The sequence below is a fragment of the Neomonachus schauinslandi genome, chromosome 12 (assembly GCF_002201575.2).
Source record: "Neomonachus schauinslandi chromosome 12, ASM220157v2, whole genome shotgun sequence".
NCBI classification, from domain to species: domain Eukaryota; kingdom Metazoa; phylum Chordata; class Mammalia; order Carnivora; family Phocidae; genus Neomonachus; species Neomonachus schauinslandi.
In genome coordinates, this window is record NC_058414.1 from 87946491 (window position 1) to 87962525 (window position 16035).

The following is a 16035-nucleotide window of genomic DNA, read 5'->3' on the forward strand; positions in this document are numbered from 1 at the left end:
ACATGTATAACAATTGTTATAACTCACGTTATAACAATCTTTCAGGGCAGCTTTCCAATGATTGAGCTTGTAAAAGTAAAGCATCCTTATTTTATTCAAAACATCTACATTAATTTTATTCTTAAACATGTTTAAATTTTTTAAAGTATAAGAGCTTATCCCAACAGAATCAAGAATACATGTTATATATAAAAAGTAAAATTTATTGCCAGTGTTCTCAAATCTGTACTTCTGAGAAATGAAAATATGTCATCCTTAAAATGAGTTATTTCCACTGGTTTGGAAATAAAAGCAGCCCCTGAAGCTTTAGAGAGAATTACTGCATTTGTACTACTTTCTCATTTTCAACGCTACTTCCTAAGAAAGACATTGTACTCAGAAAAACACATTTTCTCATTTTTATTTGCTTCTTTTTAGTTTTCATTCTCAGCTTGCAAGTTTAATGTTCAGAAGAGCAAAGAGGGAACAGGAAGGGTAGTAATGTGGAAAATGGGAATCAGAAACAGCTTTACCATGGAGGCTACTTTTTGTGGATCTACCCTGGGTAAGACCAAGTGTTCTCATTCATGGCTCTCAGAGCTTTAAACCAAAGAAATATTTTTAGTGTGAGATTAATTACGTGGACAATTTGATAGTGGACACTTCCTTCCCACTTAGATACATGCTGGTGTCCAATCGCTTCTATATAGAGGATGAACAAACTATCACTCTGTATCTCCATCTCATTATTTCCCTTTGTTTAGAAAACAAAGTGTTAGCATATAGATAGAATACCTAACTGGTTATTTCATGAACTAATCTTTAATTGCTTGTTTTCATTTTGTTTTTAAGGAGTCCTTACAGATGACTTGTGATTTCAAGAAAAAGCAATGCTCATACTTAAAATATCAGGATAGAAATGTTTTTGGTGGATTTGCTATTTGCAAGTCAAAGTAGACTGGGTTTGTTGGGGGTTCTTTAAGGGGGTCAATTTATATTTTAATGGAAGCACTCGGTTCCTTTAACTAAAAATAAAAATGTGCTCTCTAGTTCCATTTAAGAAATCTTTTAGTCACATCTAGTTTACCCTTGGAATACTTCATATTAAGAAAATTGTTACATTTTTAGAAAATTTATTGACTCAAAGGAAAGTGCTAGAAATCCACACGTATAATTTGTTTTTTAAAGCACCTTGAAACTGATACAACACTATCTATGATGATGAAAACATTAAAATATTTACCCAAGTTTTTCACTAAGTGATTATGAGTGTGTTTGTAACTGGTAACCAAATATTCCATAATTTCTTATTAAATTTTCTTCTGCCTTACAACATAGACTAATACGTGTTAAGTCAGCTTTGATCCAGGGGTGGAGAGGGAAGGAGGGTAAGCAGTGAGCTGTTACATGACCTGCCCCAGAGAAGAAAATCCAAAGGACAGCTATAGAATCATATCAGATATTTTGTTTATTTATACTCTGTTTTACAATTTAGGCCTACCTATTAAGGATGAATGATTAACTCATCCTCAATGGTGGATAAACTTCTTGATGTTTTAGGTAATAAACGGGGCACTCATTTCAACACAAAAGACTTGGAGTCAGTGGGATACCATTTTTGTGATTCTCTCTTGGATTATTGTGATCCAGACCGAACCAAGGTAAGCAAAGTCCATTTGGTAATGTATCAAACTCAAGTTTATGAGATAATATAACCTAACTAAGGGCCTGTGGCAGTTTTTATTCTTTTAGTATCCTAACAGTGTTTGAGGTTTCTAGTACTTGATGTCCCCCTACCTATTGTTCCAGGTGTCTATAAATATTTAGTTTAATTAGGAAATAGAGTTAATTTGTAATTAATTTATCATTTTCCCCTAGTATTACCAGTGCTTGAAAGAATTAGAAGAAATGGAAAAACATATAAACTTGGAAAAAATCCTTGAGGATTCAGATACTTCTCTGAAAGAAATAACACTGGATCTAGAGTCTAGGTAAGTCAAGATGGTGGATGTAACATAATTTGTGCTGTGTTACTGTGCTCTTTATAGTAACAGGAGGATATAAAATAGTCTCAACTGAAAATCCCAACTATAGGTGGAGGAAAAGTTTTTCCATGCACTTTACTTTGGCCCAACTTCATTAAGACTTCAGTTATTTATTCAGGTAATATTAATTGAACACCTATTATGTCCTGTACATGAAAGACATACTCAAATTGTTTTTGATGCTGACATTACCCACAGAGAATTGACACATTTATAGAGATGCCACATACATACTCTAAATTAGCGAATAACAAATGCAAAACTTAATGCTAAGGGAATGTTTTTGGAAGATTGAAGGTACTAATTTTGTACAGTTTCCTATAGGAAAGACAGAACAAATGTTTGATTCTTTTCCTTTATTTATAAATTTTTAGACCTTGCATTAGTGCCCCTGCAACCTCCAGAGGTGACTAATAAGTTTGTTTGCAGATGGGGAGTATCATTTTGAACTCATGGATTTGTTCCTATTTGATGTGTTCCAATTTCAGTCATTGTTCTTCTAATACTCTGAGATGCCTAGAACTATGACATCTATGCTTTATAATATTTACAAATTTATTTGTAATGTTTACCTTTGTAAACATTCTTCTTATAATTAGAACCATTTTTACCATTCCAATAGGATAAAAGCAACAGTTAAAATTTTAAAATGCCACCAAAATATTGTTATTTATTATTATTTTTATACTTACAATATAGATTGTTAATAAATTAAACACTGTAAATTTAAATAAAATATAAATATAATTAAAATAATTTAATAATAATTATATCAAAGTTATTTTTTGTAGTAGCCGAGGCTCCGACAGTTCAGAATCCAGTGAGTCTCAGACTTATCTTCTCAAGTTAACTTCTCAGGTATGATTGAGAATCTCTGCCTATGGTATGGATATACTAAATAGGTACTCTTCTTACTGTGACTAACAATCACACAAAAATATGCTTGCACTTATGTAGTTATTGTATAGCAATAACTGCTGCTTTCTGATTATGTGACATATCTTTAAATCACAGAATTTTCTATCCTTAGGATTTTTAACACACTTACTTTAAAGATCCAGACAGCTTACTTCTCAAAAGCCACACCACTTGTTAATGAGAGTTGGTAGCCTAACATACATCACCTGACTGCAAATTCAATATTCATTTATTCTTTCATTTAACAACTATATATTGAGCTTCAGCTATGTGTTGGCGATAGAGCAGTGAACAAAAAATGAGACAAAAATCCTCTTTCATTACTTATATTCTAGTTGGTGGAAATAAAAAATGAGAAATAAGTAAAATATATGATGTATCAGGTAATGGTAAGTGCCTAAGGAGAAATTAGAATCGGAGGAGAAGTAGGGCGTTCAGGTGGTACTGAACGTTTATGCCCCCACCAAATACATATGTTGAAACCCTAACACTCCATGTGATGGTATTAAGAGGTGACTAAGACAAACTAAGACACTGCTCTCTTAGTACCAAATGTGGGTGCTGCTGTAACAAATACCTAAAAATGTGGGACTCGCTTTGGAATTCGATAATGGGTAGAGGCCGGCAGAACTTTGAAGTGCATGTTAGAAAATGCTGATGTTGGGGCGCCTGGGTGGCTCAGATGGTTAAGCGTCTGCCTTCAGCTCAGGTCATGATCTCGGGGTCCTGGGATCGAGTCCCGCATCGGGCTCCCTGCTCCTTGGGAGCCTGCTTCTCCCTCTGCCTCTCTCTCTCTGTCGCTCTCTGTCTCTCATGAATAAATAAATAAAATCTTAAAAAAAAAAAAAGAAAATGCTGATGTTGCCACGAAGGAACTTCCAAAGGTGATTCTGGTAGGGGCTCAGAAAGGAAAAAGGGGGAGCGAGTTTCCATCTTCTTAAAGAATACACAAATAATCACATATAGAACATTAGTAAAAATATGAATATTAAAGGTAATTTTCATGAAGTCTCAGAAACAAACATGCTATTGGCTGATGGAGAGAATTTTAATCCTGACTATAAAGAATTTGGCTGAATTGTGTTTGTGTTCTATTGTTTTATGGAAGGTAGAACTTGTATTATTTGGGATCCATCATCCCATCCTTCTTTTCTGTTTCTCCCTTTGGGAATGTCCTATGCCTATCCCACCACTGTATTTTGGAAGCACATAACTTGGAGTGGAATGGGATGGAATGAATGCATTTTTCATGAGAGAAGGACTTGAATTTGGAGGGCCCAGGGACAGAATGCTATGCCTGAATATTTCTATCTCCCCCAAATTCATATGTTGAAATGATAATGCTCAATATGATGGAACCAGAAGGTGGGCCCTTTGGGAGGTGATTAGGTCATGAGGCCAGAGCCCTCTGAGGGGGATTCGTACCCTAGAGCTCCAGAGAGATCCCTAGCTCCTTCTACAATATAAGGATACAATAAGACATCTGCAGCCCAAAAGAGAGCCCTCACCTGACCATACTACCCCAATGATCTCAACCTTTTCCCTGAAGAACTATGAGAAATAAATTTCCATTATTTTCAGCCAACCACTCTGCAGTATTTTGTTATAGCAGCTGAATGGAATAAGACAGATGTATTAGTTTTCTATTGCTGAGTAACAAATTACCCCAAGCAGCAGCTTAAAACTTTTCAGATACTTATTATCACACCATTTCTGTGAGACAGGGATTCAGGAGTGGCTTTGCTGGATACTTCTGTCTAAGGTCTCTCAAAAGAGTGCTGTGAAGGCATTGGTCAGGCTATGGTCTCATCTGAAGGCCTGAGGAAGGATCCACTTTTAATCTCACTTACATAATTGTTAACAAAATTCAGTTCTTCAGAGGCTTTTGGGCTAAAGACCTTAGTCCCTTACTGGCTGTTGGCCTTCAATATCCTATCCAAAAAATCGTTGACAAATTCAGTGTTGTCAAGTTTTGTCCTATGTTTTTTCCTAAGACTTTTATCCCTTTAGGTCTTACATTTAGGTCCTTAATATATTTTGAGTTAATTTTTTGTATTTGGTGTTAGGTAAGTGTCCAATTTCATTCCTTTGCAAGTGGATATCCAGTTTTCTGAGCACCATCTGTTGATGTAATAATGTAGAATAAATTATTCTTTGTGTATAAAAATGCAATTGATTTTTTTGTGTTGACTTTGTATCCTACTACATTGCTGATTTAATTTATTAGTTCAAACAGGTTTTTTGTGGAATCTTTAGAGTTTTTAAAATATAAGATCATGTCATCTGCAGAGATCATTTTCTTATTTTCCCATTTCAGTGACTTTTATTCAGTTTTCATGCTTAGTTGCTCTGGCTAGAACTTCCAGTATTGTGTTGAATAGAAGTGATAAAAACAGACATCCTTGCCTTGTTCCTGATCTTAAAGGAAATGCTTTCAGCCTTCACCATGAACATAATGTTAGCTGTTGATTTTTCGTATATGACTTTTCTTGTGTTGTACTTTCCTTGTATGCCTTGTTTGTTGGGATTTTTTAATGATGAAAGGGTGTTGAATTTTGTAAAACGCCTTTTCTGCATCAATTGAGATGATCATGTGGCGTTTTTTCCTTCATTCTGTTGATGTGGTGTTTTACATTGATCAACTTGGTATGTTGAGCCATCCTTGCATTCCAGGAATAAATCCTCTTTGGTCATTGTGTACAGTACTTTTAATATGCTACTGAATTTAATTTGCTAGTATTTTGTTGAGGATTTTTTTGCATTAATGTCATAAGAGATGCTGGTCTTTTTTTTTTTTTTGTAGTGTCTCTCTGGCTTTAGTAGTAGAATAATGCTGGCCTCATAGAATTAGGACGGGTTCCCTCCTCTTTGGTTTTTTTAAAAAGTTTGAGGACTGGTATTAGTTCCTTAAATGTTTGGTAGAATTCTCCCAGAAAGCCATCAGGTCTAGGGTTTGCTGTTGGGAGGTTTTTGATTTACTGATTCAGTCTCCTTACTAGTTACTCATCTGTTCATATTTTCTATCTCTTTGTAATATAGTCTTGCTAGGTTTTGTGTTTCTAGGAATTTGTTCTTTCATCTAGGTTATCTAATTTGTTGGTACATAATTTTAATAATAAGTCTTAATAAATTTTAAAAGATAGCTGTCTTACAAAGTATCTTCTCTGATCACAACAGGATGAAACTGCATTAATAACTGCTTTTTTTCTTTAAATGTATTAGTCTCTTAAATTATATGGAAAACAAAAAGTGCTCTTTAAAACCGTTGTTACAAAAATATACTAGCTTTTATAATTGCCTGAGTTGTTACCTTGAGATCTTTATTTCTCTCTACAGATTCAAGTTAGTGTCCAGTGTCTTTTCATTTCACCTTGCAGGACTCCCTTGAACATTTCCAACAGGATGTGTCTAGTGGTCACAAACAAAAACTGAGGGAGTTCATCTGGGAATGTCTTAATTTTTTCCTAATTTTTGAAGGACAATAATGCCATTTTTTAAAGCACTTTGAATATGTTGGTGCACTATCTTCTGACCTCCAAAGTTTCTGATAAGAAATCTAATAATTTTTTTTTTAAGATTTTATTTACTTATTTGACAGAGAGATAGCGAGAGCAGGAACACAAGCAGGGGAGTGGGAGAGGGAGAAGCAGGCTTCCTGCTGAGGGAAGCACCCTGGGATCATGACCTGAGCCGAAGGCAGACGCTTAACAACTGAGCCACCCAGATGCCCCTCATTTTTTTTTTTTTTTTGAGATTTATTTATCTTAGAAGGACAGAGCTTGCGAGAGGAGGGGCAGAGGGAAAGAATCTTCAAGCGGACTCTGTGCCAAGCATGGAGCCTGATGCAGAGCTCAATCTCATGACTCTGAGATCATGACTTGAGCTGAAACCAAGAGTCAGGCTTAACCAACTGAGCCATGCTGGTGCCCCGAGAAATCTATAATCTTATTGAGGATTCTTGCATGTAACAATTTGCTTTTCTCTTGCTACTTTCAAGATTCTCTTTATCTTTGAAAGTTTGATTATAATGTATCTCATCATAGGTTTTTGAGTTCATCTTACTTGGGAGTTCATTGAGCTTCTTGGATGTTTACATTCATGTCTTTCATCAAATTTAGGGAGTTTTCAGACATTTTTTCTTCACTTATTGGCATTTCTGGGTTGCTGGTTTCTCCAGTTCTTTAACGCTGGGATGTATGAGGCAAAAACAAAACACAGGATCTACTCACCATCCTGCTGCCCCTCTGCTCTACCCCACTGGTCTGCCTTTCCACTTTTTAGAGCCTCTTATGTTTAATTTCTATATAATACCCAGGGGTTTATTTGTACTTAGAGGAATAGAAAAATACTTCCTGGAACTGGAAGTCTCAAGATAGTTTTATGTCCACATATATACTGTCTTTGATGTGTTAAATATTGATTTTAAATATGATTCTGTTATTTAGATAAAAAGCAAGAAAAAACACCTGAAAACAAAGAAGGAAAGAAATTCTACCATAGCAAGTCATCAAAACACCAGAGAAGAGCAAGAGGTATGCACTGATCTGGTTATTAACAGTTTTTGAAAAAAATGGTTGCAGGAGAATGGCAAGTCATTTCTTGTTACAGTTCCTGTGCCCTAATTGTTTTCCCCAGGAAAAGTTAATGATTACAACTTTGCTTATATTATTTGCTATTTATAAAAACACAAAAGAACCTTGACAGATGAGAGGTGGGTTTTATTAAGGTACTGTATTTAAATTGCACTTAGTTTACTCTGAAAAGTATTTGAAGCATCTTACAAAGATACGTCTAGGATAGAAATTAAAACTAAGAAAGATAATTAAAATGAAGAAAAATTAAATGGCCGTACAAAAATGTGAGAAGAGATGCTGCTGCGATACTGACTTTCATCATGATAGCATGAGGAGCTCTGCAAATCCATTCACCAAGCAAAAATTGGTGAAACCCCCCCCCCCCACACACACACACACAACCATTTAAAGGTTCTGGAAATTGTCCTAAGGGCAGACAGCAAATGAAAAAAACATCTATCTGTGAAAATCTACTAAAACTTGGTAAAAAGAAAACAGCAAGAGCCTGTGGTATTTGAATCAAGATCCGCGCCCCCCCGCCCCCAATCCAGTGAGAGACTGAAACTCCACTCCTGACTAGTGCGGCCAAGAACACAGGGCCCCCTCTCTCCACAGATGCTATCTTCCCAAGGAGGGCAGGGCATCAGTATTTCCTAGCCTGCCTCCAGGTCCCTGTTGTTGAGGTGAAGTTCCAGGTGAGTGCAGCCAAGAGGTGGGGGCTCCTTTCTTCTACCCAGGCCCCATTCGTGAGACAGAGATTCTGCCGGGAATGCTACATGACATATTTTGGCCACAACTGCCCTTGCCCTAGCTTGTAAAATGGGGATTCCACCCCGAAGAGGCCAAGAGAGAAGGCCTGAGGCTACTGCCCTCTTTCCACCTACAGCTCAGCTCCTAAAGTGGGTGTCACTGAGAGAAGAGGGCCATTGTCCCCACCCCCAGCTGCAGAGACACTCAGGTCAGAAATTCTGCCTTTGGGGAGAACCAGACAAAAACAGATAGCTTTTTTTTTTTTTTTTAAGAACTTTTTATTTTGAAAGAATTACATAGTCACAGGAAGTTGTAAAGAAATGTATGTACAGGAGCTCTGCTGCATCCTGTACTTCTCCTCCAGTGTTACCATCCTGTATACCATCCTGCATACATTATACCATATCGATGCCATGAAACTGATGCAGAGCTTATTCACAGTTTACCGGTATGCATGCACTCATTTGTGTGTATTCCTCATAAATTTTTAATTCTAGTCGAGTACACTGTTAGAGTAATGTTGCATATTTTTACAATGATACCTTATTTTTGTTTGTAAATTATGCAGTCTAAGCAACATGGGTATGCTTGGGAGAGGGTCAAGATTATAAAAAAAATTTGGGGAAACTAATCAATTTCAGTGTGTTAAGGCATTTACAGAACCCAATAACCAAAGTAGATTTTGTTTGGAGGGATTATTTTTAAGTGTTTTGTATGTAGATTTTATGAGACACATACTTACTTCTCATAAACATATCCACAGAGTGGTTTTTTTCATGTAAAATATAATAAATTCCTTTATATTAAATGTTTATATATTTTCCCCTTCCTTGATTGGAGCTTCACATTTTTTATGAAATCATAATCTATATTTAATGTTGGATTTTCCAGTTGGAAAACAATCATTTGGTCATTTGAAAAGGCTGCACACATTATAAGTATGCTTATAAACTAATAGGAGTTCTTAGCCATTGATCTTGAAATTTATTTTCTAATCTTGGGCAAAAAAAGTGAACAGTATCATCTTAACTGAGTTCAATCCCTGAGGACAACTTAAATTCATGCTCTGAACTATTTCTTATTTTAATTGTAAGACATCCATATATCCCAAAAATATTTTTAAGTTATTTTGAAGTATCTTAGTTAACTTTATTTCCTACCGGACATGCTCAATAATTGATTTGGAAGACTTTCAGCAAAAACAAGTATAGATTACCGTGGTTAGAATTAGGAGATCATGTTCAAAAGGACACTGGCCTGGTGATTTTCAGTAGGATGAATGTAATAGTTTATTGTGGCTTACAGCATCATTTCAATCAAGGGAAGAAGGCTAAAAATGACAGAGTTCATCAAATCAGGTCTTATCACAAGTGAATTTCTCCAGCCTAATTTTACCTCTTGTCTCTCTAGTGATTATATAATGTTACTTTTAACTTTGTATAATTTTTTATAGAATATTTCCTTTCTCTGTGCCTTCAACAATCAAGTTTTGATTTTTTATAATTTCATTTTCGTAATTATATCAAATTTTTTGCTCCCAAATTTATCTACAAAGAAGGGAATTTTAGTTTTTAACTCTATTTCATAGTCCATGTTTTTTTTCATAACCCACTTTTCATCATGAGTTGATATGCATAACATGTTGGCAAAAAAATGTTGACATTTGCAATATTTTTTTCCTTTCCATTGCCCTTTTGGAAATTTCTTTATAATATTAACATACCACAGATGCAGAAACAAAAGTTTGGAAACAAACTTTTTAAACAAAGTTTGGTCACATGATTTGTAGACTTTTCAGGATTTGCTGTCATAATTCTACAATGTTTTATGTCTCATTTAGTCTAGCTGGGTCATTATTGACAACTTTTTCAAGGTAGAAAGCAATGTGTATGCTCTTACTCTGGACTTTGACAAGCTATGAGAAAATATTTTTCATCTTTTTTATTTATAGTTTTGTAATCAATTATACATTTTCACACAATTTTATGTATTTTTACTCATTTCATATTCTTACCTTCCTACATCTTTATTCTCATTTAAATGAGATTATGAAGTAAAAAAAATTTTTTAACTCCCTTTAGTAGTGCCAAAATATCAATATTTTCTTCTTCTCATTGCTGCAGGAGGAAAGTAGTGTTATGAAAGGCATTAGGAGGTTCTGATTTAAGAGAGATTTTTGTCTACTCTAAACCTATGATGATAAAATGAGAAATGTTGAAAACTATACCAAGGATGATATATACCACATTTTCATGTTTATAACACAGTATTGTTTTCCTTTTGGTTCTGTGTTCCATTAGGCATGTGATAAAGGACATTTAGCGCGAAGACACACAGAATCAAATTCTGATGTGAAAGGTAATGTTCTGCTTCTACCCTCTCTAAACCATTCATTCAATGAACACTTTCTGTGCCATATCTTTGAGGTTTCCAGCGTGCCTGGTGCTAGGGATATTAAGAAGTATACTATACCATTTCTTACTCTCAGGAGCTCATCTTTTAATAGGGGGAGAAAAACAAATTAAGTGCAGTGTTACAGGTGCAATGCCAGTATTCTAGACTGGGTTCCTAGAGAGCACGAGGAAGGAGTGGTCAACTATTCTGGAGGGTTGGAGTGAGCGGTTCATGGACTTGATGCAGATCTCTGATTTGAGAGGTTTTTCCCCAAACAATATAGGGATTTTATGTTTTAGAAACCATCTTGGTCCTCTCGTTTCTTAATAGAGGATGAGCCCAGGAGAACAAAATTGTGGACTATTCATTTGCTTCTACTGGAATCTGCTAAGTTGGATATGAATTTGACTCTCTATTTGCATTACTCCCATCCAAGTACTAACCAGGCCCAACCCTGCTTATTAGCTTCCGAGATCAGATGAGATCGGGCACATTCAGGGTGGTATGGCCATAACTCTACTTGTTATACTATAAACTATACATTTATACCACACTTATTTCCAAAAAAGGATTTGAGATAACCTAATTGTATATATACACATGTATATATATCCATTTAGTTTATGATCTAGCAGGCTAACTAGAAATAGAAATGGGAACAAGAACCACACCAAGGAAAGAGGAAAATTCTATTATAACTAATATGGTTAATTGACTTGAAATTTAACTACTTTCTCATAGTGATCATACAAGAAGATCACTTTTTATATATAACTTTAATATATTCTTCTGTTGAAAATTTAATATCAAAAATCAGAACTGAAAAGCACATTTTAGACCTTTTTCTACGTCTGAGCACATATACTCCATGTTAATCACAGAATGTTCATGTTGTTTTGCAACCTACATTTTCATTTAAAATTACAGTATATTATAAACTTCTTTACATATGTTATTAAATGGTGGCAAAGTATTCCATTGTATTAATGAACCTTAAATTTAGCTACCTCCATTGTTAATTTTGCTTATTTTCTGTTACAATAATGAATACCTTATAACTCTATTTGTGTATATTCTTATTTATGATAGATTCCTAGAAAGGAATTGCTGACCCAGAGGGTATGAACATTTTTAAGACTTTTACAATAAAGAGCAAAAATGCAACAAAAATTCATATTTGAGAACTGTTTGTATTAATTTATTGAGCTAAACTACATGTTATTTTCTAGCCTTTTTTGTTTAGAAAAAAATATGAAGTGTAAAAGACTCATATTTTCATGCTAATGATCTTTTATCATATTTTCTAGATATAAAGCCAAATATATCAGATGATTGTATATTTGATTATTTCAGAAGACCATTCCCTAATCAAGGTTTGGGTGAGTAAACTAGGAGAGTAATGAGTGCTCACAAATCATCTGAATGTGAGTTATTTAACCATATGTATCTGATCAAGATTTACATGTAAGAAACTAGATTATCTAAAAAACCAATAGCCAAGGAGAAATTCACCTTCCCAGAAATTTGTGAATCTCAAATTTTTATAATTCATAAAGGAAGCCAGTAGAATTTCATCATATGTCAAATTGCTTTCTTGTAATTTTTACCTAGTCAAAAATAAAAAAATACTCACCTCATTGTCTAATCTCTTCACTCCCATCTCATGAATCCTAAAGAAGAGAGAAGCCCTTGAGAGTCCTCTAGCCTCACCTATTCATTCCAGGATCCAGCTTCATCCAGCCTTTGATTCACTACACTTGGTAACAGGTAGTTTACCCAATTGCCATACAGTTCATTCCATTGCTAGAGAGCTGTAGCATTGAAAATGTTCTTTTTCTGTTAAGCTAAAAACTTGTGTCCCTGTAAAGTTCATCCACCTCTTTATAAAAGTGGAATAACCTTAAAGGTAAATATTTCTGACAGACTCATTTTCCCTGATTCTCCTTGAAAAATGAGAACAAATGTAATGCCTCTTCCAAGATAGTATTTTTTAAAGCTATCCTGTATTTCCCTGAAACTTTCCTTCCATTCTTTCAGCCATCCACAATACAGCATGATTCAAGTCCTTTTCTACCTGATTTTATTCTTTCCTGTCACTGTTCAAGCTTGAATGAAACTGAACACAGTATTACAGATGTCAGCTAGTAAGTGTACAATAAATCATCACTCTCATTTGCTTCTTTCTAGATACTAGTTTTCCATTAATGCAGCCTAAGGTTGCATTTGTTCTTTTGGAAACTATCCTAAAGTATTGATAAATTTGATTTGTGTATACTCAAACCTATAAGGTTTTGTTTTCATTGTGTTGCTGCTTAGTGTCTCCTCCATCTTCTGCTTCTTCAGTTGGTATTTTGGTTCAGTGTCCTGGGCCTTAAATTTATTCCTGCTAAATTAAATCATCTTAGATTCAGCCTTTCATGAACTCTTGATCTTGAGTATGTCATTTTGTTGTATTTCTATATATTTATATGTATGCATATACAGATGGACATATCTATATATACATCTGACCTCTTGTCAGAGCTTTAGACTTATATTTAACTATCTCTTAAACATCTCGAGAGAGAGGTCCCACATATCCAAATTCAAGTTCATCTAATTCTACACTAAATGCTGTTCCTCTTGTACTCTCCATAAGCTTGGTAGCAGTACTATCTATATAACCACCCGTTTCAAGCTAGAAACATGACAGTTACCCTTTTTTCTCCTTTCATTTCCATCCCTCAGATTCGGTCAGCCACTGAATCCAGTGATTTTTGCCTCAGAATCTCTTTATCTCCATTTTAACTGTCATCATTCTTTTCAGACTCTTATCACCTGTTGAGATTTCTGATTGGCTTCCTTGCCACCAATATTGTCTTCCTAATTCCACTTTTCATACTACCATAAAAGTCATCAAAAACACCAATCAGATTATGTAAAACAACTACCTAAAGACTTTCACTAATTCCTAGTTTCCTAGCAGGGTTTGAAGTTGGAACAGTCCTAAGATTTAAAAAAAAAAAATTAAAAGAGCCTGCAAAAATTTAACTCTTAATTTTGAAATAATTTCAAGGATAGTATGAAGAACTCTACCTAATATTTCCCCCAATCCATTTTTTTGCAGACATCACGTGTCTTTATTCCTTAAAACTTCAACATATATTTTCCGAGAACAAGAACACTGTCTTACATTAAAATCAGGAAATTCAACTTTGATACAATACAAAATGTAGCAATAATGTCCTTTAGAGCAAAAATCGCATTTATTTAAAAAAAAATTTTTTTTTAATTATTATTATTTGAGAGAGAGAGCAAGCAAATGCACAAGCAGGGGATAGGGGTAAAGATGGAGAAGCAGACTCCCTGCTGAGCAGGGAGCCCAATGTGGGACTTGATCCCAGGACTCTGGGATCATGACCTGAGCTGAAGGCAGACGCTTAACCAACTGACCCACCCAGGCGCCCCAAAAATCACATTTAAATGCCACATCCCTTTATTCTCTTTCAGTTTGAAATAGCCGCTTAGCCTTTCTTTGTCATGCACAGCCCTGGCATTTTTGAAGATCATGAGCTTGTTCTCTTATAGAATGTTTGGTTTTAAAGTTTTAATGCACGCGAGAATTACCTGGGAAGTTTATGGAAACCCCAGCTTCTGATTCTGAGCTGGTCTTTATAGTCAACCCCTGAATCTACATTTTTTATAAGGTACTTAAGATAACTCCGATGTTGGCTGGGGTGCCTGGGTGGCTCAGTTGTTAAGCGTCTGCCTGGGTCATGATCCCAGGGTCCTGGGATGGAGCCCCGCATCGGGCTGCCTGCTCTGCGGGAAGCCAGCTTCTCCCTCTCCTTCTGCCTCTGCTTGTGTTCCCTCTCTCGTTGTGTTTCTGTCAAATAATAAAATCTTTAAAAAATTTTAAAAAAAGATAATTCTGATGTTGGCAATTTGCAGACCATACTTAGTAACTCACCTCTTCGGGAGCTATCCTGAGAGATGGTGAAAGGCCAAACAGTTAGGACCTAGCCCATCAAACCCTTCTTCATCCACATAGCTTTCTCTCTTTCGATAATCTGTTTAAAAGAAAAAGATTTTTTGACAACCACTTGCTACAGCATAGAAACCAAGTTATATAACATGATGTACGAGACTTCCAATGAACTGGCTCCTGACTACCTCCAGTTTTACCTCTTGCCATTCTCTGCCTTTTACTTTAGACCTCAGCAAAGATGATCTTCTTGTGGCCTCAGAATGTATGTCTTACCACACTATGCCTTTGCTCCTGCTGTCTTCTCTGCCTGAAACATAATTCTCCCTCTCTTTAACTAGAATAGCTACTCATCATTTAAGGAGTAGGTATTGAATTTTAGTAAGACTCATATACAGCTCATTTCAAGAAGAGTTAGTTAGATTGATAATGATATGCACAAACTGCTCTGATTGTTCAGAGAACAGGATCAAATCCAGCCTGGAAATCTCGGGGAATGTTTTCTTGAAGGAATTGATCCTTAAATTATGATGCAGCCTTAAATGACAAAATTGGGCACTTAGCAGAGAGCAGAGAGTCACTTCCTTGAATTCTTAAAAAAAATTTTTTTTTTCTGTCAGTGGTTTTGTGATCTTATATGTAAATTCTTTCCTTACTTGAGATACAATATGTCTGGGACTAGAAATAACTCATTCAGAGCCTTTTGACTTCTGTCATCTCTTACCAATATTTATTCTCCCCTTTCTAGAGAGAAGAAAACTCTATTTGATAGAAAGACAGAAGCAACTTAAGAGCTGAGGGATTCTGCTCTTTTGTCATCCATCAGGATGATTATTATTAAAATAATCCCAGCAGAACAGATTTAAACATTCTGTGATATATATTCATTCTGAATATAGCTAAGTAAAATTTACATCTTGTTGTCAGTATTTATTCATATCTTAATTTGGTATTTTAACCTTCCTGACACTGTTCTTCTATGTCTCAACCACGCTCTTACCAGTCTTTGTTATATAATCTCCTTATCATGTTTGTTCATGTTCTTTTAAAAATCTGATGGTTATCTGCTTCCCAGAAGGCTCAAGTTATACTGTCAGGGATTGTGCTAGATACTAGGATACAGTGGAAATACAGTCTCTTCTCAGTAAATAGAAAGAGTGACAAGTAAAGAGACAACAGAAATATAATGGGATCAATGCTACCTGCTGTGTTATGGGATTATATAGGAGTTGTTTGGGGATAGGGGAGTACCAGAGAAATTACATCAAGAAAGGCAACTGTTAGGATTCCAGGGGCCAAATTTTTTTTTTTTTTACCAAGATCTGAATCTATTAAGAATTAAGACAAAAAGACAAAATACTAGCAAACTGAATCCCACAACCTATTCAAGGATTGTGCACAATGACCAAAC

General features: G+C 35.3%; 1 protein-coding gene across 2 annotated transcripts in view; it reads left to right on the forward strand.

Moving 5' to 3' along the window:
* AGBL3 (AGBL carboxypeptidase 3) overlaps positions 1-16035 on the forward strand; it is a 48638-nt gene that overhangs the window by 23148 nt on the left and 9455 nt on the right. Inside the window, exons 8-15 of one of the 2 annotated variants that reach the window (XM_044920068.1) lie at positions 418-544; positions 1540-1640; positions 1858-1970; positions 2816-2882; positions 7388-7474; positions 10567-10624; positions 11968-12039; positions 12337-12427. In XM_044920068.1, coding sequence (XP_044776003.1) covers positions 418-544; positions 1540-1640; positions 1858-1970; positions 2816-2882; positions 7388-7474; positions 10567-10624; positions 11968-12039; positions 12337-12353 — 642 coding nt within the window. In that variant the 3' untranslated portion in view covers positions 12354-12427. Of the gene's footprint in view, positions 1-417; positions 545-1539; positions 1641-1857; positions 1971-2815; positions 2883-7387; positions 7475-10566; positions 10625-11967; positions 12107-12336; positions 12428-16035 lie in introns of those variants that run through there. The other variant, XM_044920069.1, reaches the window with a different exon arrangement.